A 21,271-nucleotide genomic window follows, 5' to 3' on the forward strand; every position below is an offset into this window, starting at 1 on the left:
TTATGTAACTTTTGGTGTGAGTAATTATGTATAAAGGATACTTATGACATTCTTTTAAGAATATGCTTTTGTATGCAAGCAATATTTAAAATAGTAAAAAGAGATTTTTCAGTAAAAAATAAAATTTTACTGTATGCAAATACGGAGTGAAAATGTCTGTGTTTAAGAACATGCTATAATGAGACTACTCCATGTTGATATGCAAGATCATTTTACTTGTATCCCAGCAAAAAGTTTTAGTGCTTGCATCAACAACTGATAACATTTCTTTGGTTATAAGAATTTATTCCAAGCACTTTATCACGGAATGCTAAATGTTTACATTTGAGATGTAAAATGCATTTTCTTGGTAATACAGGCAAAATAGCAAATGGTTACAGCCTCACAATATTTAATGAGTTTTAATACTCTTCGCCTTCATCTTCACCATCCAAGGAGTCAGTGCCGACTTCTTCATAATCCTTTTCAAGTGCAGCCAAATCTTCTCGGGCCTCGGAAAATTCTCCTTCCTCCATTCCTTCTCCTACATACCAGTGGACAAAAGCACGCTTGGCGTACATCAAGTCAAACTTGTGATCCAGACGGGCCCAAGCTTCGGCGATGGCTGTGGTATTGCTGAGCATACAGACTGCACGTTGGACTTTGGCCAAGTCACCACCAGGAACTGCTGTTGGAGGCTGATAATTAATACCCACCTAGAAAGTTAAAGAAATAAACATTGTCAGGCTTTCCTACATCAAAGTAGTATGTAACATTTCTATATCTGCACATCAGAATGTGCTGCATTTACATAGAGAATAGAAATCCTATCTTCTGTGCTTAAGCACCGCCAAACTGGATCTTTATAATTTTTAAATTATTGCCTTTTTAATAGAAAAAATGAAATAAAGCAAAAGTCTAATTATTTGCATTTGTCAGAAAATATCTGAACATTATCTCCAAAAGCAATTCTGCTGTTAAAGAAATGGAGTTCAATTTGCATAATCCTGCATGCAGTTTCACCAGTAACAGATATATAGCATCTTACCTATCAGAGCTATGAGCAAAACTCTTCAGCTACTATATGCCCTTAAATAACTGCATTGTAAATCATGTTGCTGTTTATACCATTTTACAGTTGCATGTTTCTACTACATTTATTCAGAAATCTACACATTTAGACAAGATGCCATTTGCAATACATATCAGCAATACTTACCTTAAAGCCAGTAGGACACCAATCAACAAATTGAATGGTACGCTTTGTTTTGATGGCAGCAATAGCAGCATTGACATCCTTGGGGACAACATCTCCACGGTACAACATACAACAGGCCATATACTTGCCATGGCGAGGATCACACTTCACCATCTGATTGGATGGCTCAAAACAAGCATTGGTGATCTCAGAGACAGAGAGTTGCTCGTGATAGGCTTTCTCTGCTGAAATAATAGGGGAATATGTGACCAGGGGAAAATGAATTCTGGGATAAGGCACTAGGTTTGTCTGGAACTCTGTCAGATCCACATTTAAGGCACCATCAAATCTGAGAGAGGCAGTGATAGATGATACGATCTGACCAATGAGACGGTTGAGATTGGTGTATGTTGGGCGTTCAATGTCTAGATTCCTTCGGCAAATATCATAGATGGCTTCATTGTCAACCATGAAGGCACAATCAGAATGTTCAAGAGTAGTGTGCGTAGTTAATATGGAGTTATATGGCTCAACAACAGCAGTTGAAACTTGAGGAGCTGGATATATGGCAAATTCGAGTTTTGATTTCTTTCCATAGTCAACTGAAAGGCGTTCCATCAACAGAGAAGTAAAACCTGAACCGGTGCCTCCTCCAAAACTGTGGAAGATCAGGAATCCTTGCAAACCGGTGCACTGGTCTGCCTGAAAGAAAAATATGCACGTTACATTCCAACAGTACAATCAAGATTTATGTCTTATATGTTTGCCCTTCTTTCTTATATTCCATAATGTATTAAGAATTTCCAGTTATTATTCTGATCTGTAAAGAAAGTCAGAAAAGAAAAGACAGGAAGTTTGTGTCCAGCATTGATTCTCAGTAAGATCTTTCTACATAAGAAATATGTAACATTTTTTCCTAGACACCCTGTTCTAAGTGGACAGTCTGCAGCCTTATAGCCCTCGGATTAATCTCAAAAGTGCTCTCAGTTTAGACTTCTGCGAACACTGGTTTGACTCTTGTCCCCAGGAAGAGGAAGATACTGTATGTCAGAAAAGAAGAATGAAGGAAAAGTCAAAAAGAAAAAATGAACAGAACAGAAAAATGAGGGGTTCCAACTTTTGGCTCTAGGATTGCTCTAACTGATTTGCATTGAAAGAATATGACCACAGTAGGAAGTGTTGCTCACGAGTAGCCCAAATCACAAAAAGGAAGAAACTGGGGTGTCCTTGCTCTCCGAGCTTAGTTGTTCCACCTGGCTGCTCTGCCTGTTGGCTGGATAACGGTGCCCCCCAAACACACCCCACAAATAGGCCCAGTGGTCATTGCCTCGTCTTCACTTAGCAAGTTGTCCTTGATTGTCATTGCCAGTTTGTTGCACGATCAGGGTTATATTGATATGACAACAATTGTGTCCAGAAGCCCAGCCTTTCCTATGGATAGGAAGGGAGGAGATTGGGACTGCTTGCCTAGCCATGTAGGTGCAACTATTATTGCAAGTGGGCAGAAACTCCCTGTCCTATAGCACTTACAATTTGTGCTTTAAATCTGATCTATCCTCAAGCTAAATCTCATTGTATGTTTGACAGGGTAAAAACATTAGGACATACCAGCTTCCTAATCCGCTCCAATACAAGGTCGATTATTTCTTTTCCCACAGTATAGTGACCTCTTGCATAATTATTAGCAGCATCTTCCTTGCCAGAAATCAACTGTTCAGGATGGAAGAGTTGCTTATATATCCCACTCCGTACTTCATCTGCAATAGAATACATAAGTTATTCTACAGTGAAAATCTAGAAAATAATTTATTGTTCATATTCTACTTCCTTCACTGGTTCAGAGTATGACTGTTTAAACTATAACCTCTCATTAATACCTAAGATAATACCTAAAATTATAAATATAAGGTATTAGAAATGATATCCTGCAGAGGTTTGAAGACCCAGAAAACTCTTTAAAATGGTTTTAATTTCCCTTCCAAGCAATTCCCAGTCTTCTGTAAATAATCCCTTTTATATTCACAAATCAGTACATGTTTTAGGTTTGATAAGGAAATACAGATTATATATTTCAGCCATTTATATTTTTATTTTTCCCTTCATAGAAATATTGGCTTCTAGTTTCAAAACCATAGATGTATTTTAAATCACAAATATTTAGTGTACTCATTTTTTAAAAAATGAATTTAGTTTTACAAATTTTTATTGTGAAAGATTAAACTTTAAAAAATTATCATTTAATTTTAAGACTCTCTTGAATAAGATTGATTTTGCTTGCTACTTGGGATTTCCTCTCTGGGAAATAGCAGGATATAAGCTTATTGAAAGAGCATATATTCTTATTTCCTAGTTGCAAATTTTAACCTATATCTTAACTGGACACTTAACAGGAATATGATTCATTGTGCCAAGTACTCCAAAAGTTACAAACTAATCATGAGAATACACAGTAGCAGAGGGCAAAGAGAAACACTATCTGATTATTCAAGAGTTATGAAGTATCAAAGGCTAGATAAAATAAAGCAGATTAGTTATACATTTGGAAATAAATACTGTGCTTTGATCCAACTATACAATAGGGGTAACACGCTTCTATAAATTTCCTTTATAAAGTCCAGAAGGCAACATATAAAACAGGAGGTTTTTACATCTTAAACCTCTGTTAAACCACTTCCACATTTCTCCCTTTTACTGCAACCATGTAAGCCATATATTTACCTATGACTGCTGGTTCCAAATCCACAAACACAGCACGAGGAACATGCTTTCCTGCCCCGGTCTCACTGAAGAAGGTGTTGAATGAGTCATCTCCACCACCAATTGTTTTGTCGCTTGGCATTGTGCCATTAGGTTGAATGCCATGTTCCAAGCAGTACAACTCCCAACATGCATTGCCAATTTGCACACCGGCTTGGCCAACATGGATTGAGATGCATTCACGCTATGGAGAGAGACAGACAGGAAATTAATAAGGTTTCCTCCTTCTTTACCATAAACTAAAAGGCAAAGTGCCAGCTAATTCACTAAAGGGAAAATAGGTGGCTGTCAGCTTCTCTTGAATTTAAGGGATAGCCATCTTTTAAGGAGTTATCAATTTCTTGAAACTTTACACCAATGCTAGAATAAGACTCCACTATTTACTTCATATTCTATAGAAACATTAACTTTCATTTTATAAAATAGGCCTTAATTGTTTTGAAACAGTTGGTTATAAATACAGGAATTAACGTCCCAGAATTTTGGTCAGCCTTGTTAAAGCTTCAGGGTGGAAAAAGCTATAATACAGGTAGTCCTTGACTTATTACCTTAATTGAGGCTGGAATTGCAATTGTAACTTGTGGTAGTCATAAAGCTGGTCACCATGTGACCGATTTTACAATCTTGTCTGCATTGTTTGTTAAGTGAACACTAGGGTCATTAAGTGAAAGTTTTTACCAATGAGTGTTTTCTGCCAGAAACCAAAAATAAATGCCAGAAACCAGAAAAAAACCCTACAAAAATCATGTGACCAAGGGATGCTGCAGATGGTCATAAATGCGAGTCAGTTGCAGAGACCCAAAATGTGATCAGTTTTGTGCTTTTTTGAGGGACAGCCATCAGAATTTTGAAAATGGGTTCTAAGTAGCTCTGATGAGGTCCATCATAAATTTAAATTACACAAGGTCTACCTGCAAGTATAGGTAGACTTTACAACCTGGGCATCATAAATAATCTGGCCAGGTAAGAAGCATCTGCAGGATCCTAAGTTTTCAGCAAAAATGATGATAGCAGCAATGTGCTGCAAATTTCACCCCCTTTATCTGTGTGTCAGACAGGACAACCTATGTTCTTTTCATCATTTGCTACATCCAGGGCCTTTGGTGAAAGAAAAAATATACTTTGTAAAGATAAAAAAGGTGAAGCCATTTACTCCCTCAAGTCATGGGGAAAAACTATTTCCACTATGTTTAGAGGCCTTGAACTGATACTTCTTTATGCTTACCATGTCCACCCACCTTCTTATAGGCATACAATGTTTGCACAGGAAAAAGAAAGCAGATCGCTTGAATCCTGTAGAGGCAGTGTTATTCATTTGATTTTCTGCTAAATGGGTGCAATTGTTGAGGCCAAACATTTGGTAAAAAAAAATAGCTCCTCTCTAATATTGACAGTTGTTTGGCTAAGGGTTTTCAAAATTCCAAGGGTGCCCATCATCCAAAAAGTGGAATAGAGCAATGAAAGTTGCATCCATCTATCTAGCAGTACATCTCCTGGTCATCGGTTCTTGACTGCTTCAATGTCTAGAGGACTATAAAACTGGAATAATTTGTGGCTGTGCATAGGACCCTTCTTTAGTCATCAATTCATGTTTTGCGTAATTGTCATTAAAGGCAAGAGCTTAAATACTTGTAGATATAAATCCATTTTAACTACCAGTATGTTCAGAAATGTCTGTTAGAGAAGAATTTTGATTTTAGTTTATTAGGCTTAGGATTCTAAGTTAGGATTTGTCTTACTTTTTCACTAGACTGCAATACGAAATTATATTTGATGAAAGCAATGTAACAAAAATAATGGTTACAATCTAACAGAAAAATCTTGGAATACTTTTAAGAATTAAAAATCTGATCTACAATTCAGGGAGAAACAAAACAATTAAAATAAAAGGATCAATTCCATAAGCAGTACGAACTGTGAGTCAAATTGCATTGTGAAAAAACAGTTTTATGAGATTTTGTCATCGAGTGTTGAAATATCAGGAGAGAAAAAAAAATGAAGGCAGCCATCTTATTTAGAACTTTTCCACCATTTTATGTCAATGCACAAAGTTGCGTTGGACAAAGTTGAAGGACAAAACTCAAAACGGCCAGAAATGTTTCGATCAGTTACAAGTTCACAGAGAAAGGCCTCCTACAGAAAAATACCGGCTGGGAACAGTCATTAAAACTCGCGGAACTTAAAACAGAGCCCGGTAAGAGGGTGGCGAATCAAAGTTTCTTTCGCATCCCTTTCCGCCCTCTTTTTTTTCTCAAACAAAGAGAAGTTTTTCTTGGGGAGAGCAGCTGTAATTAAGTATGCCCGGGTTCTCAGCTTCCCCAATTCTTAATTCCTCTCGATTTCTGAACATACACGCAGTCCTTGAACACATATATTTCAAAAGCTTAATATAAGAGCCTCATAAGAGGAGACTCCCAGTAAAACAGGGGTTCTCAACCTTGGCAACTTTAAGACTTGTGGACTTCAACTCCCAGAATTCCTCAGCCAGCAAAGCCAGCAAAGCTGGCTGAGGAATTCTGGGAGTTGAAGTCCACAAGTCTTAAAAGTTGCCAAGGTTGAGAACCCCTGCAGCAAAACGTAACTCGACCCTACGACAAACACCGCACTCTGAAGTGGCGGCGGCGGCGGCGCTACAGTTGTTCGCTGCCTTCCCTCCGAAAACCTGGGGCACCGATATCGGGAAAGGAGCCTTAGCGGAAGACGAGTGCGCTTCTTGGGCGTTGGGGGGGGGGGAAAGGCACCATGTTTGGGGAAAGGCTCACAGGTAGACGGTCTCTGCTTCCGGAAAGCCAACTCTGCCCAGCCTTTTCCTTCATTAGGGCCTCTTCGCTACCCAGCCCCAGCCCCCTTCTTCGAAGCAAAGGTTGTCCAAGCTGTCAACAGCCCCCCCCCCCCAAAGTTCAGGACGTGCCTGTTCTCGCCAGCGATCTGGACGCGCGAATTACAAGGCCTAGAACGGGGGTTCTCAACCTTGGCAACTTTTAAGACTTGTGGACTTCAACTCCCAGAATTCCTCAGCCAGCTTTGCTGGACTTTGCTGGCTGAGGAATTCTGGGAGTTGAAGTCCACAAGTCTTAAAAGTTGCCAAGGTTGAGAACCCCTGGCCTAGAAAGTGGAGTAAGTCCGTTTTAAAAAGAAAAGAAAAACTTTTGGTCAAGGGGCCTTTGCCAATTACGTAACGCCCCACCTGCGGCCGTGCGGACGCTTAACTAACCCCCATCCCTGGAAAACGCAGGAAACTCTCCCGCGCAGCAAAAGCCATTTGGGCTCTTACCATTTTTCTCCGGCAGGTTACGGCTCTCCGAAGCTATTCGGTGCTCTGGCGACGACAGACGCGCTACGGGTCTGAGCAGCACCGCGAAAACAGCTGCTCCGCTCTCTGGGCAGCCTTTATATAGGAGACCCCCCCGAACGAGCGCTTTCCTCCTTGCAGCGCATTGGACGGCGCCGCCGCCTCCTCGCGCCTCCCCTTGCGCGCTATTGAGTCGGAAGCGAAAGCGGGGAAGCAGCCTTCTCCTCGCCATTGGGTAACCGCTATGAATTCATCCATTCGCGGGCGGCCATAGGGTAATTCGTAATGGGGCAAAGTCGAGACAAAGTTCCCGCCAAACGCAAGCGGCCGGAGGTCGTCTCTCTTCCTTCCCGCGTCGGAATCAGCTCGCGGATCAACTCTGTGCCAAGTTCGGATCTGCCTACACTTGTATGGAAGCGCGAGACGCAGCTGCGCTCCGTTGCTGGTGTTGAGTGGCTGGCTTCTTTCAGGGCTCCCTGTTGGTTGCCCGTTTGGGTCTCCCAGAAGGTGTTAGGAATAAAATTTTAGAATAAAAAAGTAAAGTTAAGTGACACGTGCTCTGTAAAATTTCTACACGCAGACAGTAAGATTTCTACACAAAATTTCTACACGGAGACAGCAAGATTTCTACACAATTTCTACACGTACACGTACCTTGTAAAGAGTTTTGCACGTAGGCTATAGGATTTCCACACTGAGCTATAGGATTTCATGATAAAGTACATATAAGGGAATAGGTGAAGCAAAATAGTAAGGGGCAGGGATAATGTATTTTGTTTAGGCGATCCTGATAAGATTGTAACCTCAGAGGAGGGGCCAAGGCGTCGGGGATAGAATGTATAAAATGTGTGCTTTTACTGTGAAAAGGTGTGGCTCAAATATTTATTTGGAGTCCACCACGCTTTGCAAACCGTTGTATCCAATAAATCTCTGTCTAATTTCAACTTGCTGTTTGGTGTTGTTCAGTAGGCTAGAATTTCTACCAACAAAGGCAGCGGCCTTTCGATTTTCACACCGTTCTCCCAACAGCATTTTCGTGAATCTACTGGGTTGGATGAAAAATGCAGAGAGAGCCGAAGTGAAAAAAAAAACGAAGCCTCAATAAAACTCAATTCTCCATTCTTTGGGGGGTTGGGTGGGCATGGAAGGAAATAGGGACTAGGAAGAGCCAAAAGCTGGATTTTGGTTGTCAACGTGGCAAACGTCGGAAAGTTAAACCCAGATCAAAGGAAAACTGCACTTTTCAGGAAAACTGTCTTAGTGGCCCTTTTGGGGGCACTCCTGGGATCTGATGAACATTTAACTTGTAATAGAATGCTTAAAAATAGTATATGTCACATTTCAGAGTTTTAGCGGATGCTAAATTGAAATAATATACCTTGTGTGTTTAATCCTAGACCTATTTGTGGCCAACAAATTTATCAAATTTAAGGGGATTTCTAAAAATCAGAAATCTGGTGACATCTTTTCCAATTAACATATTATTAAAAACATATAGATTTATACAGCAGCATAAATGTAAAAAATAAAATCTTTGGAAAAGATTTTTCTGTTGTAAAAGGTATTATTAGACTCCTGATATTTTTGCCATCGTAGACTAACGTGGAGGACTTCTGAAGATATCTCTACATTGGCTGGATAATTAAATAGCTATAAAAAGCTGCTCTGTCCAGTGTGCCACACTTCTATTGCCTCGTCTGATTTCAAAAAGTTAAGTGGGACCAAGGCCAGTTAGGTTCAGTTGGTCGATTAAGAAATCCCAGATCTAGACTGGGAAGTTGAAATATTCTGGAAGGAGACACAATGGCAAACCATTTCTGTAGATTCCCAAGAAAACTACATGAATGTAGCCATTAAGTCTCCAAAAATAAAGCCCAACTTGAAAGTGCCCTTACTCTTTTTAGGGTGGAACGATATAAACAGAGATGTTTGATGGGACTTTGTATAATCAGAGTCTAATTTTAGTCAATAGTTCTCCATTCCTCATAAGATTAAACACTTGATTTTATCTGAGTTCGGAGGGAACAGCTTTTGGTAATATTTAACTGTCTGAGGTTGTTTCTCTGGTCAATAACATTTAAATTGTAAACTAGCCTTTTCTGCCTGATTCTCTCCTCATTCTTAGTAGAACTGTAGTTGCCCACAAACATAGCTCTACTAGTAAGGGATCGTTAATTAGTCCAATTACGTTGTAACAACATCTACCTTATTCTATATAATTGATTGTATTTTTCTATGGTCTTTGAGTTTAGTATTAGCATTAGATCCTCCCATGCTATGCAGCATATTGGGCAGCAAGAGATTTTCAGTATTTTCAATTTTGGATGAGTACTTCAGTATCTTCCCATGTGATGTTTGAAATCTTTAAGTCATCAATGAACATTCTTCGCCATGTATTTCAAGGGTGTCCTCTTGATCATTTGATACGGGGGGGGGAGGATTTCAACTCATTGCCATCTTGGGAATTCGATTGTTCTCCATACGGAGTATATGACCTGCAAGTGTCAAGCACTGGGAAAATCAGAAGATTCAGGCAATTCAAATGAGTATAAAGATTTATTGCAAGCTTAAGCTCTCTACAAGAATCTGACCAACAGTCAAGGGAAATGAGGTGATAGGAAAAGCATTCAAGGTGGGCTGGATTTAGATCTCTTGCAGGCACGCAGGGATTCATGACCTATGATGCTTTTGACCTCTCCCAAAGGCTCAGCCTAGTCATCTCCTACAGCACATTAGAGTCTTCTGTGTGCAACAAAGTTATGTAATTTGCAGGAGAAACTGTTTTGGAGCACTTCTCTGTTAATAGAGTGCTCAATATAGTGAATCTTATTAATATTCGCTGATGCCTTCCAGATCCCACTGACATAAATGGCTGTCAGGATCACTATAGAAGAGAGCAAATGGAATTTGAGTTTCAGCAATAAAGATGATGAGGACCAGATTTTATTCATTCTCTGGAAAACACCTGTTCCTTTTCCAATGCGGCACTTGAAGTCTGTCTTTGCATCTCCATTTTATGCTATTACAGTATCCAAATAGGTGAACTTTCTACATCCTGAAGTTACTGTGATCCAAGTGTGATTCCTCGTTGTCTGTGCAGTGGAGCTTCCATGCATGATTTTCGATTTCTCGGCACTTATCCCGAGGCCAATTCTGGTTGCTTCTTCATCTAAGGCAGTTGTCACTTGTAATTTCGTCTCGTCTTGCTCAAGAATGGCAATATCATCTTTTGAGTTGCTGCAACTATATATAGATTATATTTATAAATTTTATTTTTTTAGAAGATATAAAAATAGGGCCATGTATGCTTTGGGAAAAAAGTGGCAGCTGGAAGAAATGCGTTAACATTACATTTAGCATCCTCTAAGGACCTCATGATAGAGCCAACTCCACAGCCTCTGTCTTGGGTATGCATCCATAAGATTTTTTCCCCTTTCAGTTTGTGTAAAAAAAGGAAACAAAATGCTGTAGTCAGTGAGATATTTTATATCACTTTCCACAATTTGGAACTTTTCAGATGTATTGGCATTATGATAATTCCAGTTAACATTGTCAAGGAATTTTGGGAGACACATTGTAGTTCCAACACACATGGAGGATGCCAGGTTGAGAAAAACTGCATTAAGTTTGGGATATTTCCAAATCTCTCAGAGCCATGTTCTCATTTGAAGTACTGTAGTTCATCGGGTTTATATAGAGGCATCAGTCTGTATGAGCTTATTCTCGTGAAGAATTCTGCTCATCTTCTATTAATAGTTTGCAAAAGAACTGAACTGGGTTGGGTATGGACATGACAGAGATGAGAAAGATTGGAAGGAGGTTTACTCCCTACCTGCTGTAATTACTGTACATGATTTGTTTAGTAACTGGTAAGACAGGCTAATCAAGAGAGAATAGGGATCATTTCACATTCTTGAATAAGTTAGGTATGGATGAAGAACTTTAAGCATCCACATATTATATCTGGTCAGTAACATTCTGGGAAAATTACTTATTGTACACAGTCTAGTGTTGGGGTTGGTCATTAAATCCCTAAAAGATTTGCAATCTGACTGTCCAAGGAACTGCCTCTCTCATAAATACTGACCTTAAGATATGGTGGGAGACTATTTTGAAGATACCCCACTGTCTGAAGCTTGTCATCCTGTGCATAGGAGAGAGGCTATACCTGTGTTGCTCACAAACTATGGAATATGCTTTCTTGAAAGTTGGGTTTGGCTCCAGAACTCTCAAGTTTTAAATAGCTGTAAAGTTGTAGCTCTTTAATTAAACAATCAGTCGTTATATTGTTTTTAGTACATTCATCAGCTCAGTCAGAAGCACTGAATGAATGAACAACTATTGGATTTGAGCTACAAATATCTACGTGGCCAGTACAAGTGATTATCTGGAGTTTTGCAACCCAGATATAATAGCTCTGATTTTAGTATCAATATTATTCAGTTTTTAAATTTTTATTGTGCTCTTTTTAAAAAAGCAAAACTCTTAAACACCTTGATGCTTCTTTGAGGACAAAGCATGGGTATAAATAAATAAATCTCATAGCAATGGCTTTGGGGGCCATTGGGTGAAAGACAAAAATGGCAAGGTAACTTTATATGCTCACTTTTTATAGTAAGCTTTAGGGCCTTACTTGACTTCAGATGTGGTATTTGGTTGTATGTGTAGATTTCTCATATGGGTAGATGATTACAGGACTTGTTTTTGGTTATCTACTTTATTACACATGCATTAGTACAAATTTTATTTGCCACGCTAAATAGGCACATACCGGTATTAATATATGGTCTACTTTTGCTCTAGCAATCATGAAGAACTAAGTTAGTGATGCTGGGATTATTTCTAACATGCTGCATTGTGGACTTTATACTTTCACTGGGTTGTATCCAGTGAATGACCCTGGGCCAATCTGAATCTGGCTTCTATCAATATCAGTACTGAATAATTCATTGTTTTCCCCCCATTAAATTTCAGTATAAAAATCAAATAAACATGAGAATAGTTGGTAAGACTGTGGATTTTCTGATAATGTATAATGAGATAAATTTTGTAATGTGATTGTGTAAGCTAACAGAGTTCACTAAATTATGTTAACATTTCATATGTAGTGTTCTGAGTTTTATTTCTCAAAGAGAAGAATCTTGGGATAATATCAAGAAATTATTTTGGGATGTTTTCTACTGTCTTACAGGTAAAAAAAATGGGTGTGTTTATATATAGTTTGTATTTTCAGGGATGCACAGCATGTTTGCCAGAATATGTAGTGGTAGATTTGGAAGGGAGGGGGCTGGTGCAGGAATAATTCTCAATGACCTGTGAAATTATCTGAGAAATCATTAAAGGATGAAGATTGAACACTTGACTCAATCATTTGCAAAAATGTTTCACAGTTCAGGTCTGGATGACACTTTTAAGGGAAATATTTGGCTTTTGGAATGAATGCAAGGTTAAAATTCTTGTAGAGACCTTGTATGCTACCTAGTCATTAAGGAGGTGTTCCAACATGTGAAAAGGAATTCATTTATGAGAAGAGATGTATTAGAGCTACAATTAGTAACACATATGGTGGGAGCTTTTATATTCAGAACAGCTGTCTTCCCTTTCATCAGTAGAGAGTTGCAATGTACACTTTCAATAATTGGACTGCTCTGTTTCAGTTAAACAAATTATAAACATTATAAGACTTGGTGCCAATAAAATAGGAGGCCCAATCTAGGCTACTGAGAAAGTCCAAATATGTATATTAAGAATAGTTCTATAATGCATTATCTAGTTGTGAAGTTTCTTTTAATTCCTTTGGAAAAGGAGAAGTTCCTTCCCCTAACCCAGTAGTTGCCTGAAAAGAATTCCTGTTGAAAATCCATAGTAGCAACATATGGGAAAGAAAATGCAAACTGAATATGGTTCATTAAAAGTAGAGCCAACGACCACAGCAGAATGAAGAGCCGTGAGTAGACCAGCTCTTCATAATTCCTCTCCAGACAAGGAAATGACCTGAGAATATTCCATACAGTGGTTCCTGGTGAGCAGACCACAAGACAGCAGTCTCTGGCAGGTTTGGAACTCTGGGAGAGAAGGGAATTATCATCTTGCTCAAACCAGTTGGTGACTTCAATAGAACCCTGGATTTGTACATTTCCTTTTTAAATCAGTTTTGGAAATGGCTTTTTAACTGCTTTTCAGATATTAAGAATCTTTGGATCAACAAATCTGAAAATACCAGATGGGCTTCCTTCAATCCTTAGTGAAAGAAGTTTCAAATACAAGTTTAAGGATTTAATTTTTTCATGGCGTAAACAGCTAAAGGTTAATAAGAGCTTTGATTTTGAAAAGTTATAAACAAACCAGGGGCCCAGATGGATTTGAAACAAGAATATGCAATTAATTATAAGAATCCTTCTAATGGGAAACTGCTTTTGTTTTGAATTCTTAAAAACAATGATAGGATAACTCTTTGAAGGTTGGACACTAGCGGGAACTAGAAGGAAGTTAAGATTATAACTAAAGGAGAACACTTAAATTTGATTGATATTGAATGCAAAAATGAGCAAAACATTTTAACAGTGGACATATTAAAGGATAGTTTTAAACAAATGGACCCAGAGGTTAATTTTAAAGTATCTGCCTGTATACAGTATTTAGATGTTATGAAAGAGGTACATGTTTTACTGGACAAGACTGAGACTAATCTGAAAGTGGATTTTAAAATGATAGGCAAAAAGAATGATATGGAAAATAATGGTATATTTCACATACAGAAGAAACTGGCAATTTCTTAATAATTAAAAAGTATATATACATAACAAACAAAGAGTGACCTGGATAATTTTCCTATTTGGATTTACAAAGAAGTTTGTTAAAACTTTGAAGAATTTTGGGGGAAAAAAATGAAAAGAAATCAAGATTTAGGACATTTTTTGAAGAGACTAAAGACCAAGATTGTTGAAAGTAAAAGGAAGGAATGTAAATTCAATTTGCTGTATTTGATTAAGGTTAAAATAGATATTTTGTTATGTAAAAGGGCATCACGCAGAGGTTCAAGATCCGTTTCTCCTGTTGTACTTGAGTACAGGTATCAGAATAATCTTTAATTGTAGGAAGATGAATTTCAATTTAATGCAAGAATAATACTAACAGCAATTTGACAGTTAACCAATTATTAAAGAAGATAAGAGAGTTCCCCTTCAGTGAATATATTTGACAGCTGGACAGCTACCTATCAAGAACCATTTTCATTTGGATATATCAGCAGGAGGTTGCATAATTTAAATGACCCCTTCCAATGTTATCATACCTCAGGGGTAGTCAACCTTGGCTCTTTTATGACTCGTGGACTTCAATTCCCAGAATTCCTGAGCCAGCTTGGCTGGCTCAGGAATTCTGGGAGTTGAAGTCCACGAGTCATAAAAGAGCCAAGGTTGACTACCCCTGTCATACCTCTAGGAAGGTAATTAGAACTTTAAGATGCTTATCATGCCCATATTGGTGTCATATCCATTTGTTTTTCTTTAATCTGTCTAACTCAAAAACTGCAGGCTACATGAATACAGCATCTAGTAAAAGAACCTTCAAATTCACTGGGTTGTCCCTGAGATAAAAAAAAAAATAGACTTAAATGCATCTGAGCATAAGGATTTGTTTTCAGATGTTCTCAAGACGTAACTGTAGTATTCACAAATGCTTTTCTTTCTAGAGCAAATTTAGAATAAAGACCAAATAACATCTCCTTATTTTAAATTGTAAACTGCAATGTTTACCTTGAATTTAGGGGATTTTCATCTCTCTTCTAAGAGGTTTTTATCTTTATTGTAAATTTATAGTATATTTTTGTTACACATTATGCCAGTAGAGAAGAATTAATTTAATTCCACTATCCCAAAGGTGCTCTTTCCAAAAGGCAACTGGACTTTCTTGGTTTTTTTTCTTTGAAAATATTGTGCTTCTCATCCAAGAACTTCTTGAGTTCTGAATTGGGGAAAAAAATGAAACAAACAAACAAACAAGAAAATCCAATTGTCTTTTGGAAAAAACAATTTTGGGACCACCATGATCTGGATGATTGAGAATCTCCATAGATATAATTCCACCATCATATTATTGACTTAGCAACAAGCATCTCTTAAACATCTTTCTTCCAAGCAAATAAAATTATTCTAACTGTAAATATATTTTAAAAAATCTGCTATTTTAATTTGTTCAAATTAATTTCTGATTTGTTCATTAGAAAATAACTGAGATTTAGGATCTTGCAAGATGACTGCTTTGTTGCAGAAGGAAAGTTCATTTGTTATTCATTATACAATATTTGGTTTAATGTTATTGTGCAAGATTCAAATATTTTTACTCCAAAGTATTGCAGAAAAGAACTACATTCACATGTTAAAAGTTCATAATATTTTCCACATTTTAAAAAATAGGACTGGTGCCATTTAATGCTCTCATTTGTAATTGAATTGCTATAGAATATACTGCAAAAATTATGGTCATTAGATGGCAGTGTTTTGAGCACTTTTAAAGAAGCATTTTTAAAAAATTTAAGACATTTATTTTAAAAAAACCTATTATCACAATAGGAAGGCCAGCATGCAGCCATTTAAAAATGTAAAAATAACAAAAATGAACATTAAAAATAATTATCCTTGCTCAAAAGCACTGCATTATCATTTTGTGAATTGTTTTCTTTATACAATTAGTGTACTCTGCCTTTCCCTAGAATTTTTTTTATAAAAAAAAAACTGCAAAAAGTGTTGAAGTATGGCTATTTCCTCCTATAGCCAGTTTACAATATCACCCCCATACATTACGTAAGAAAGAGGTTAGTATGCTTGAAGTGTTTACAGGATTTAAGCTTTTTTTTTTTTTTTTTTTAAACACACCACGATTTCTCTGGTTGCGCTGCACTTCCAGACAGTGGAATCTTTTGCTGTTAGTTGCTAGCAAGCGATGTACATGTAGGAAGAGGAAACTTCTTTTCCTCTTCAAAACTTCTCATTTGCATCTGACATATATGACAAAATTCCTCTTACTGCTTCATGTATGCTACAATTTAATTCATTCTGTAAGTTTGGTTTGCCATGTGGAGTGAGATGCTATATCAATTTAATTCCTCTTCTTTTAAAGTATTAAGATCTATTGCAAAAAGTCTGAAACATGCTTTTGTCAAACAGAAAAATGTGATGTATAGTTGATTTCTGTTTCAAAATTCAGGCCAAGTATCATTTTTTTAAATAGTGGATTTACACAATATACTAAACTATTATTTATTCTACTTCTACTTTGGCATGTTTGGTGAACCTAGTTACTGCGACAGCAAAACATGAAAAATATTCCTTGAGGATATTCTATGTATTAATTTATCTGTAGCAATATTTAAGATGACAGACATAACAAAAATGTTGCTACTTGTAGTATTAGGGATTTAACAAAGCCTTTTTAATTTTTGCAGAGCTAGTATAAGATTCCCCAGCAAGTACCTTCCCATTCATAGAATAATGGTGCCACCATGTGGTAGACATTTAACATGGAAATATCACCAGGCTCTATGCAGCAAAAAGAAACATTTCGTTTTGTTAAATTGTTTCCCAGCCTGTATTCAGATGCATCACAATGTACTCAAGGAGACAGACTTGGTTAATAGGAGGAGATATTTTTTTTTTTTGGGGGGGGGGGGGGGAAGAGAGCAATGACAGCTGAATTATCCAGCAGAACCCAGAAAGTCATTTTTTGGAATATCTAGCCCCAAATTTTCTTTATTGAATTGGGCTTGCTCTCCAGCTAGCTGATAGTGTGAAGATGACATCCAAGTGCAAAATTAGACACAATACCAGTCCCTTACAGTCATTATTCACCTTTGGAAGCTGTGCACTCCTACCCTGTACATAATTGGTACCTATAGCGTTTAGAAACCATGAACAAAGCCTGAAGAATGGCTTATGTAACAAAGCTACTCCTGCAGTAAAACTGAACTCACTGAAGTTCAGTGTCAGTGTTGTGTACCACTGATCTTTATTTCTGAATATCCAAACTTTTATACAGATATCCAGAGATGAAAAACCTATACATGTACAATTCACAAACATGAATTGATGTATGGTTGGAGTGGGAGCATTATGAACCCCAATAAATTTAAATAAAAAAAACAAACCTCAGCTAACGTTATTTCTTTAAATTAACACAGAGAAACCAGAATCACTGTAGCATTTTAACAGCATTCATGTCATACTTAGCATGGTTAAGATTAAGCTATAAACATGCCCTCTCCCTGGGAGTTGTCCATCCTATGAAGAGCATGTAGCTAATAAGCTGACCATCTTTCACACAGCCTATTTTTATTTATTGAAATTCAGAGGCAGCCCAAGTCCAAACAACCCTGGACGTTTTACAATTAAAACTAAAAGGAATTATATAATTGAACAAAAAAGAAGCAGGCATATTGCCAAACAGACAGTACAATATAATAAAGGCAACTGATTGGTTCAATATCCACCGTACTCCCAAGTCTTGGAGAACACTCTAAACTTGACATCTAAATGAAGGGTTTGGTACACCATAGAAGCCAGAGAATAAAACATGGCTTAGTTCTCTATTTTCTTCTAGACCAGGGGTGTCAAAGTCACCACGTCATGTGACATGTCACGATGTGTCAAGACTTTTTTCCCCTGGCTTCCACGTGATGCATCGGCCTGTGGGCCGGCAGTTTGACACCTCTGTTCTAGACAGAGGAAAAATAAAGGACCCACATTTAGATAGTACTCTTAACTAGACTAAATGATTGCTGGGTGATTCATTGACCATATCATTGCAAGGGGCTTCAGTAATGAGTTGTGTTACAGTAACTTTAAAAAAAAGATTAATAATGGAGGTTCTATTAGAAACTGTAAGATTACACCTATTAGAGCCGTTTTTCATTAGCTATTGGTACTTCCAATATAAACAATACATACATTAAAATGCATGATTTCAATTCAATTAAAAATTCAGTTTCAATTTTCCATTATTACCTCCTGCAGTTTGACTATCTTTATATTTAAGATGACCTGTAACTGACTTTTAATTAACAATGATCTTGAAGTGGAAATTCAGTTATTTGTAAACATTAGATATCGGTAAACATTCAAAATCACAAATGTTTACTCTTTTATCCAGAACAGAGCAGAAAGCCATAAATCACAATATTGTATGACCTCTCCTCTCCCCAAAAATCAGAAGCCTTATTCCCTGTTGTATTACACACTTATTTTCCAGAGAACAAAATTCTGAATATCTTTCCTTTTTTACTAAGGAAATTGAATTGCCACTTTGCATGGAACTGTGTGTTTCAAAGTATATGCACATAATTGGACATTATTAAATATCAGTACAAATTTGGTCAGTACAAATTTGGTCAGTACAAATGAGTTGCAACTGAACAAACAATATAAGCAAATATTTCAATTGATGCATCTGAAAAGGGCATTTCATTTGTGCCAGTTTCAAGCCTGCATATGGAGGCCATGAACTTGGAAAGTTATTTAGAATGTGGTGTAACCAGGTGACTAGGAGCCACTTTTGGTCAGCTATGAGCATTTCATTCATGAGAAACACGGTCCAAGGCCACATAAAAACTCTTTTTATCATCCAAGCAGTGCCAGCCAATAGGACCAATTTCACAGTCTGCGCAGATCAGGAACTTTACATTTCCAACATCCTTGGTGAAACCAACATTTTCAAAAGAAAACATGTCCTCAACTAGCCAGTGGTCCTGCAAAACATCCCCTTCTAGGTCACTGTTTGTCACCAAAGCGGTCTTCTTCTTCATAGCAGGAAGAAACAGCTGTCAAATAACAAAAGAAGCTTGTTATTGATGAGCCAATGTAGGAGAGAAAAGAGAACACTGGAGTTAGATGGGGAGGCTTGGTTTAAGTTTCTACTTAATCACATCATTTACAGTGTGCCTTTAGGCCAAATCAACCCATACTTCTGCATTATTGAGAGTGAGAAATGAGGAGACCCCAAAGCCAGCTAGTCTGGGATACAATTATGAAAGCAGCCACATAACTGGCATAGTGGAGAGGGGAGCTCCAGAGTGGTGTCAAATACAAAACTGGCAAGAAGAGGTATTCAGTTTGCTGCTAGATTCCTCTGGTCTGGATCCTTGATTTAATTTCAGGCATATTTCACTACCACGACAAAGTACTTCATGCATCTCACTCTATAGATTGGAAGGCCAAGGAGGGAAGGGATGTCTTTTCATTAGGGACCTAATCAAAATAATTTTCCATCCTCAGAAAGATTAGCTTTGTTTAAATCTATCTGTCTGATCAAGGAATTGGCAACTCCGATTTCATCTGAGGCTGGAAGTTACACGGGGGAGGAGAGCCTCTCGACTGGCGACCACCACCGACTACAGCACAGCGGCGGGCCGCCTACGCCCTACCTCTCTGCGGGTGAAGGTTGCAGCTCCGGGCAAAAGGACGCGGGAGCCGCAGCGCTGGCAAAGAACGGCTTTGCGGTTCCGCCCACTGGCGCACACAAGCTCCTCCGGTCCCAGCTCAGCCGCCTCCATCGCCGCACTGGGCGCCGCCATACTTGCGCAAGCGCAATAGAGCCAGGGAGGAGAGTCTTCACGGCGGCGTTTCTCGACTTCAGCAACTTTAAACTGTGGACTTCAGCTCTCCACCAGACTATGGCATTCTGGGAGTTGAAGTCCACAAGCTTAACGACGCTGACGTCAGGAAATGTTGCTCTACCTACCCGGATAGGCGGGATCAGGTTACCCTCCTGTCCACCGCATTTCTGAAAGTGGGAGCGGCTAGCAGTGTTTCTCAACCTTTGACCATTTTAAGGCATGTGGACTTCAATTCCCAGAATTCCACAGCCAGCAATGCTGGCTGTGGAATTCTGGGAGTTGAAGTCCACATGTCTTAAAATTGTCAAGGTTGAGAAACACTGGCTACTGAAACCGGGGGAAGGGGGGGACGGCGGGCGAGCTTTCCAGGTGCCTCTGCTGGAGTCCTGTCTACATCAGATTTCAAGTAAACAATCAAGGATCACAACATAGCATCTGATCCAGGAAGAAATTAAAAAGTAAAACCAGGTACTTAGACTCGAGATACCGGCTAGTTTGATTCAATTCTGAAAATGACAGGGCTTCGACTTGAGAACCCTACTTTACGTTGTGGCTACAGCTATACGTAGGTTTAGTATCTATTAGGAGACCTTGGCAGCTCATATAGTAAAAAGCGTGCCCAAACATTTCTGCATCGGTTATTTATTAGTTCACTTCAGCATAGAGTGCCAGTGTTTCTCAACCTTGACAATTTTAAGGCATGTGGACTTCAACTCCCAGAATTCCACAGCCAGCAATGCTGGCTGTGGAATTCTGGGAGTTGAAGTCCACATGTCTTAAAATTGTCAAGGTTGAGAAACACTGGATGGTAATTTCCCATAATTTCCCATGAAAATGCCGCCTTCGCTTCGGAAAGAGCAAGCTACAACTACTGATCCTGACGTCCGGGTGATCGCAGAAAACCGTTCATTATGCCAATTCAATATGGTTTTACATACCGAAGCAGTGCTAAACATCTTCAAAAGAAATGGTTTTAATTCTTAGTATTTTTATCAATGTGCGAATGGACTCACTGCATGACTATTAGGCTGTAGCTTTCTCTTTTGCGCTTTCAATATTATCATGAAGAGTATTGTCATGTCTCATAAAAGGCTCCAAAATTTTACTGTAATTACCAAAAGCAAATTAACAAACTATGCACCCAATTTGAGAGCTCATATAATATAAACATGAAATTATGCAGATAACTAATAAAATCCAGGAATTCTATAGATGTAGCTTAGATCAGGGGTCCCCAACCCCCAGTCCATGGACCAGTAATGGGCTGCAGCATGCCAGCAACTGGTCCGCACAAACAAGCAAAGCCCTGTCTGTGAGATGCAGGCAGCACACAAAACCACACACCCTCTGGTCTGTGGAAAAACATCTCTCCATGGAACCGGTCCCTGGTGCCCAAAAGATTGGGGACCTCTGGCTTAGATAGTAGCTGTCTTAATCT

General features: G+C 38.3%; 2 protein-coding genes across 2 annotated transcripts; both read right to left on the minus strand.

Annotated features, from left to right (window-relative positions):
• Positions 1-267: 267 nt before the first annotated feature.
• LOC107287110 (tubulin alpha-8 chain) lies at positions 268-7,318 on the minus strand. Its single transcript, XM_015815579.1, has 5 exons — positions 7,209-7,318; positions 3,896-4,118; positions 2,786-2,934; positions 1,199-1,879; positions 268-695 (listed from the first exon to the last, which is right to left on the minus strand). The coding sequence occupies exons 1-5, from the start codon at positions 7,209-7,211 to the stop codon at positions 402-404; spliced, it is 1,350 nt and encodes a 449-aa protein (XP_015671065.1). The 5' UTR covers positions 7,212-7,318; the 3' UTR covers positions 268-401.
• Positions 7,319-16,899: 9,581 nt separating this feature from the next.
• RABIF (RAB interacting factor) lies at positions 16,900-19,807 on the minus strand. Its single transcript, XM_015815580.1, has 2 exons — positions 19,642-19,807; positions 16,900-19,038 (listed from the first exon to the last, which is right to left on the minus strand). The coding sequence occupies exons 1-2, from the start codon at positions 19,789-19,791 to the stop codon at positions 18,793-18,795; spliced, it is 396 nt and encodes a 131-aa protein (XP_015671066.1). The 5' UTR covers positions 19,792-19,807; the 3' UTR covers positions 16,900-18,792.
• Positions 19,808-21,271: the final 1,464 nt, after the last annotated feature.

This window comes from Protobothrops mucrosquamatus, unplaced genomic scaffold, assembly GCF_001527695.2.
Source record: "Protobothrops mucrosquamatus isolate PMUCROS unplaced genomic scaffold, P.Mucros_1.0 scaffold351, whole genome shotgun sequence".
Taxonomy (NCBI): domain Eukaryota; kingdom Metazoa; phylum Chordata; class Lepidosauria; order Squamata; family Viperidae; genus Protobothrops; species Protobothrops mucrosquamatus.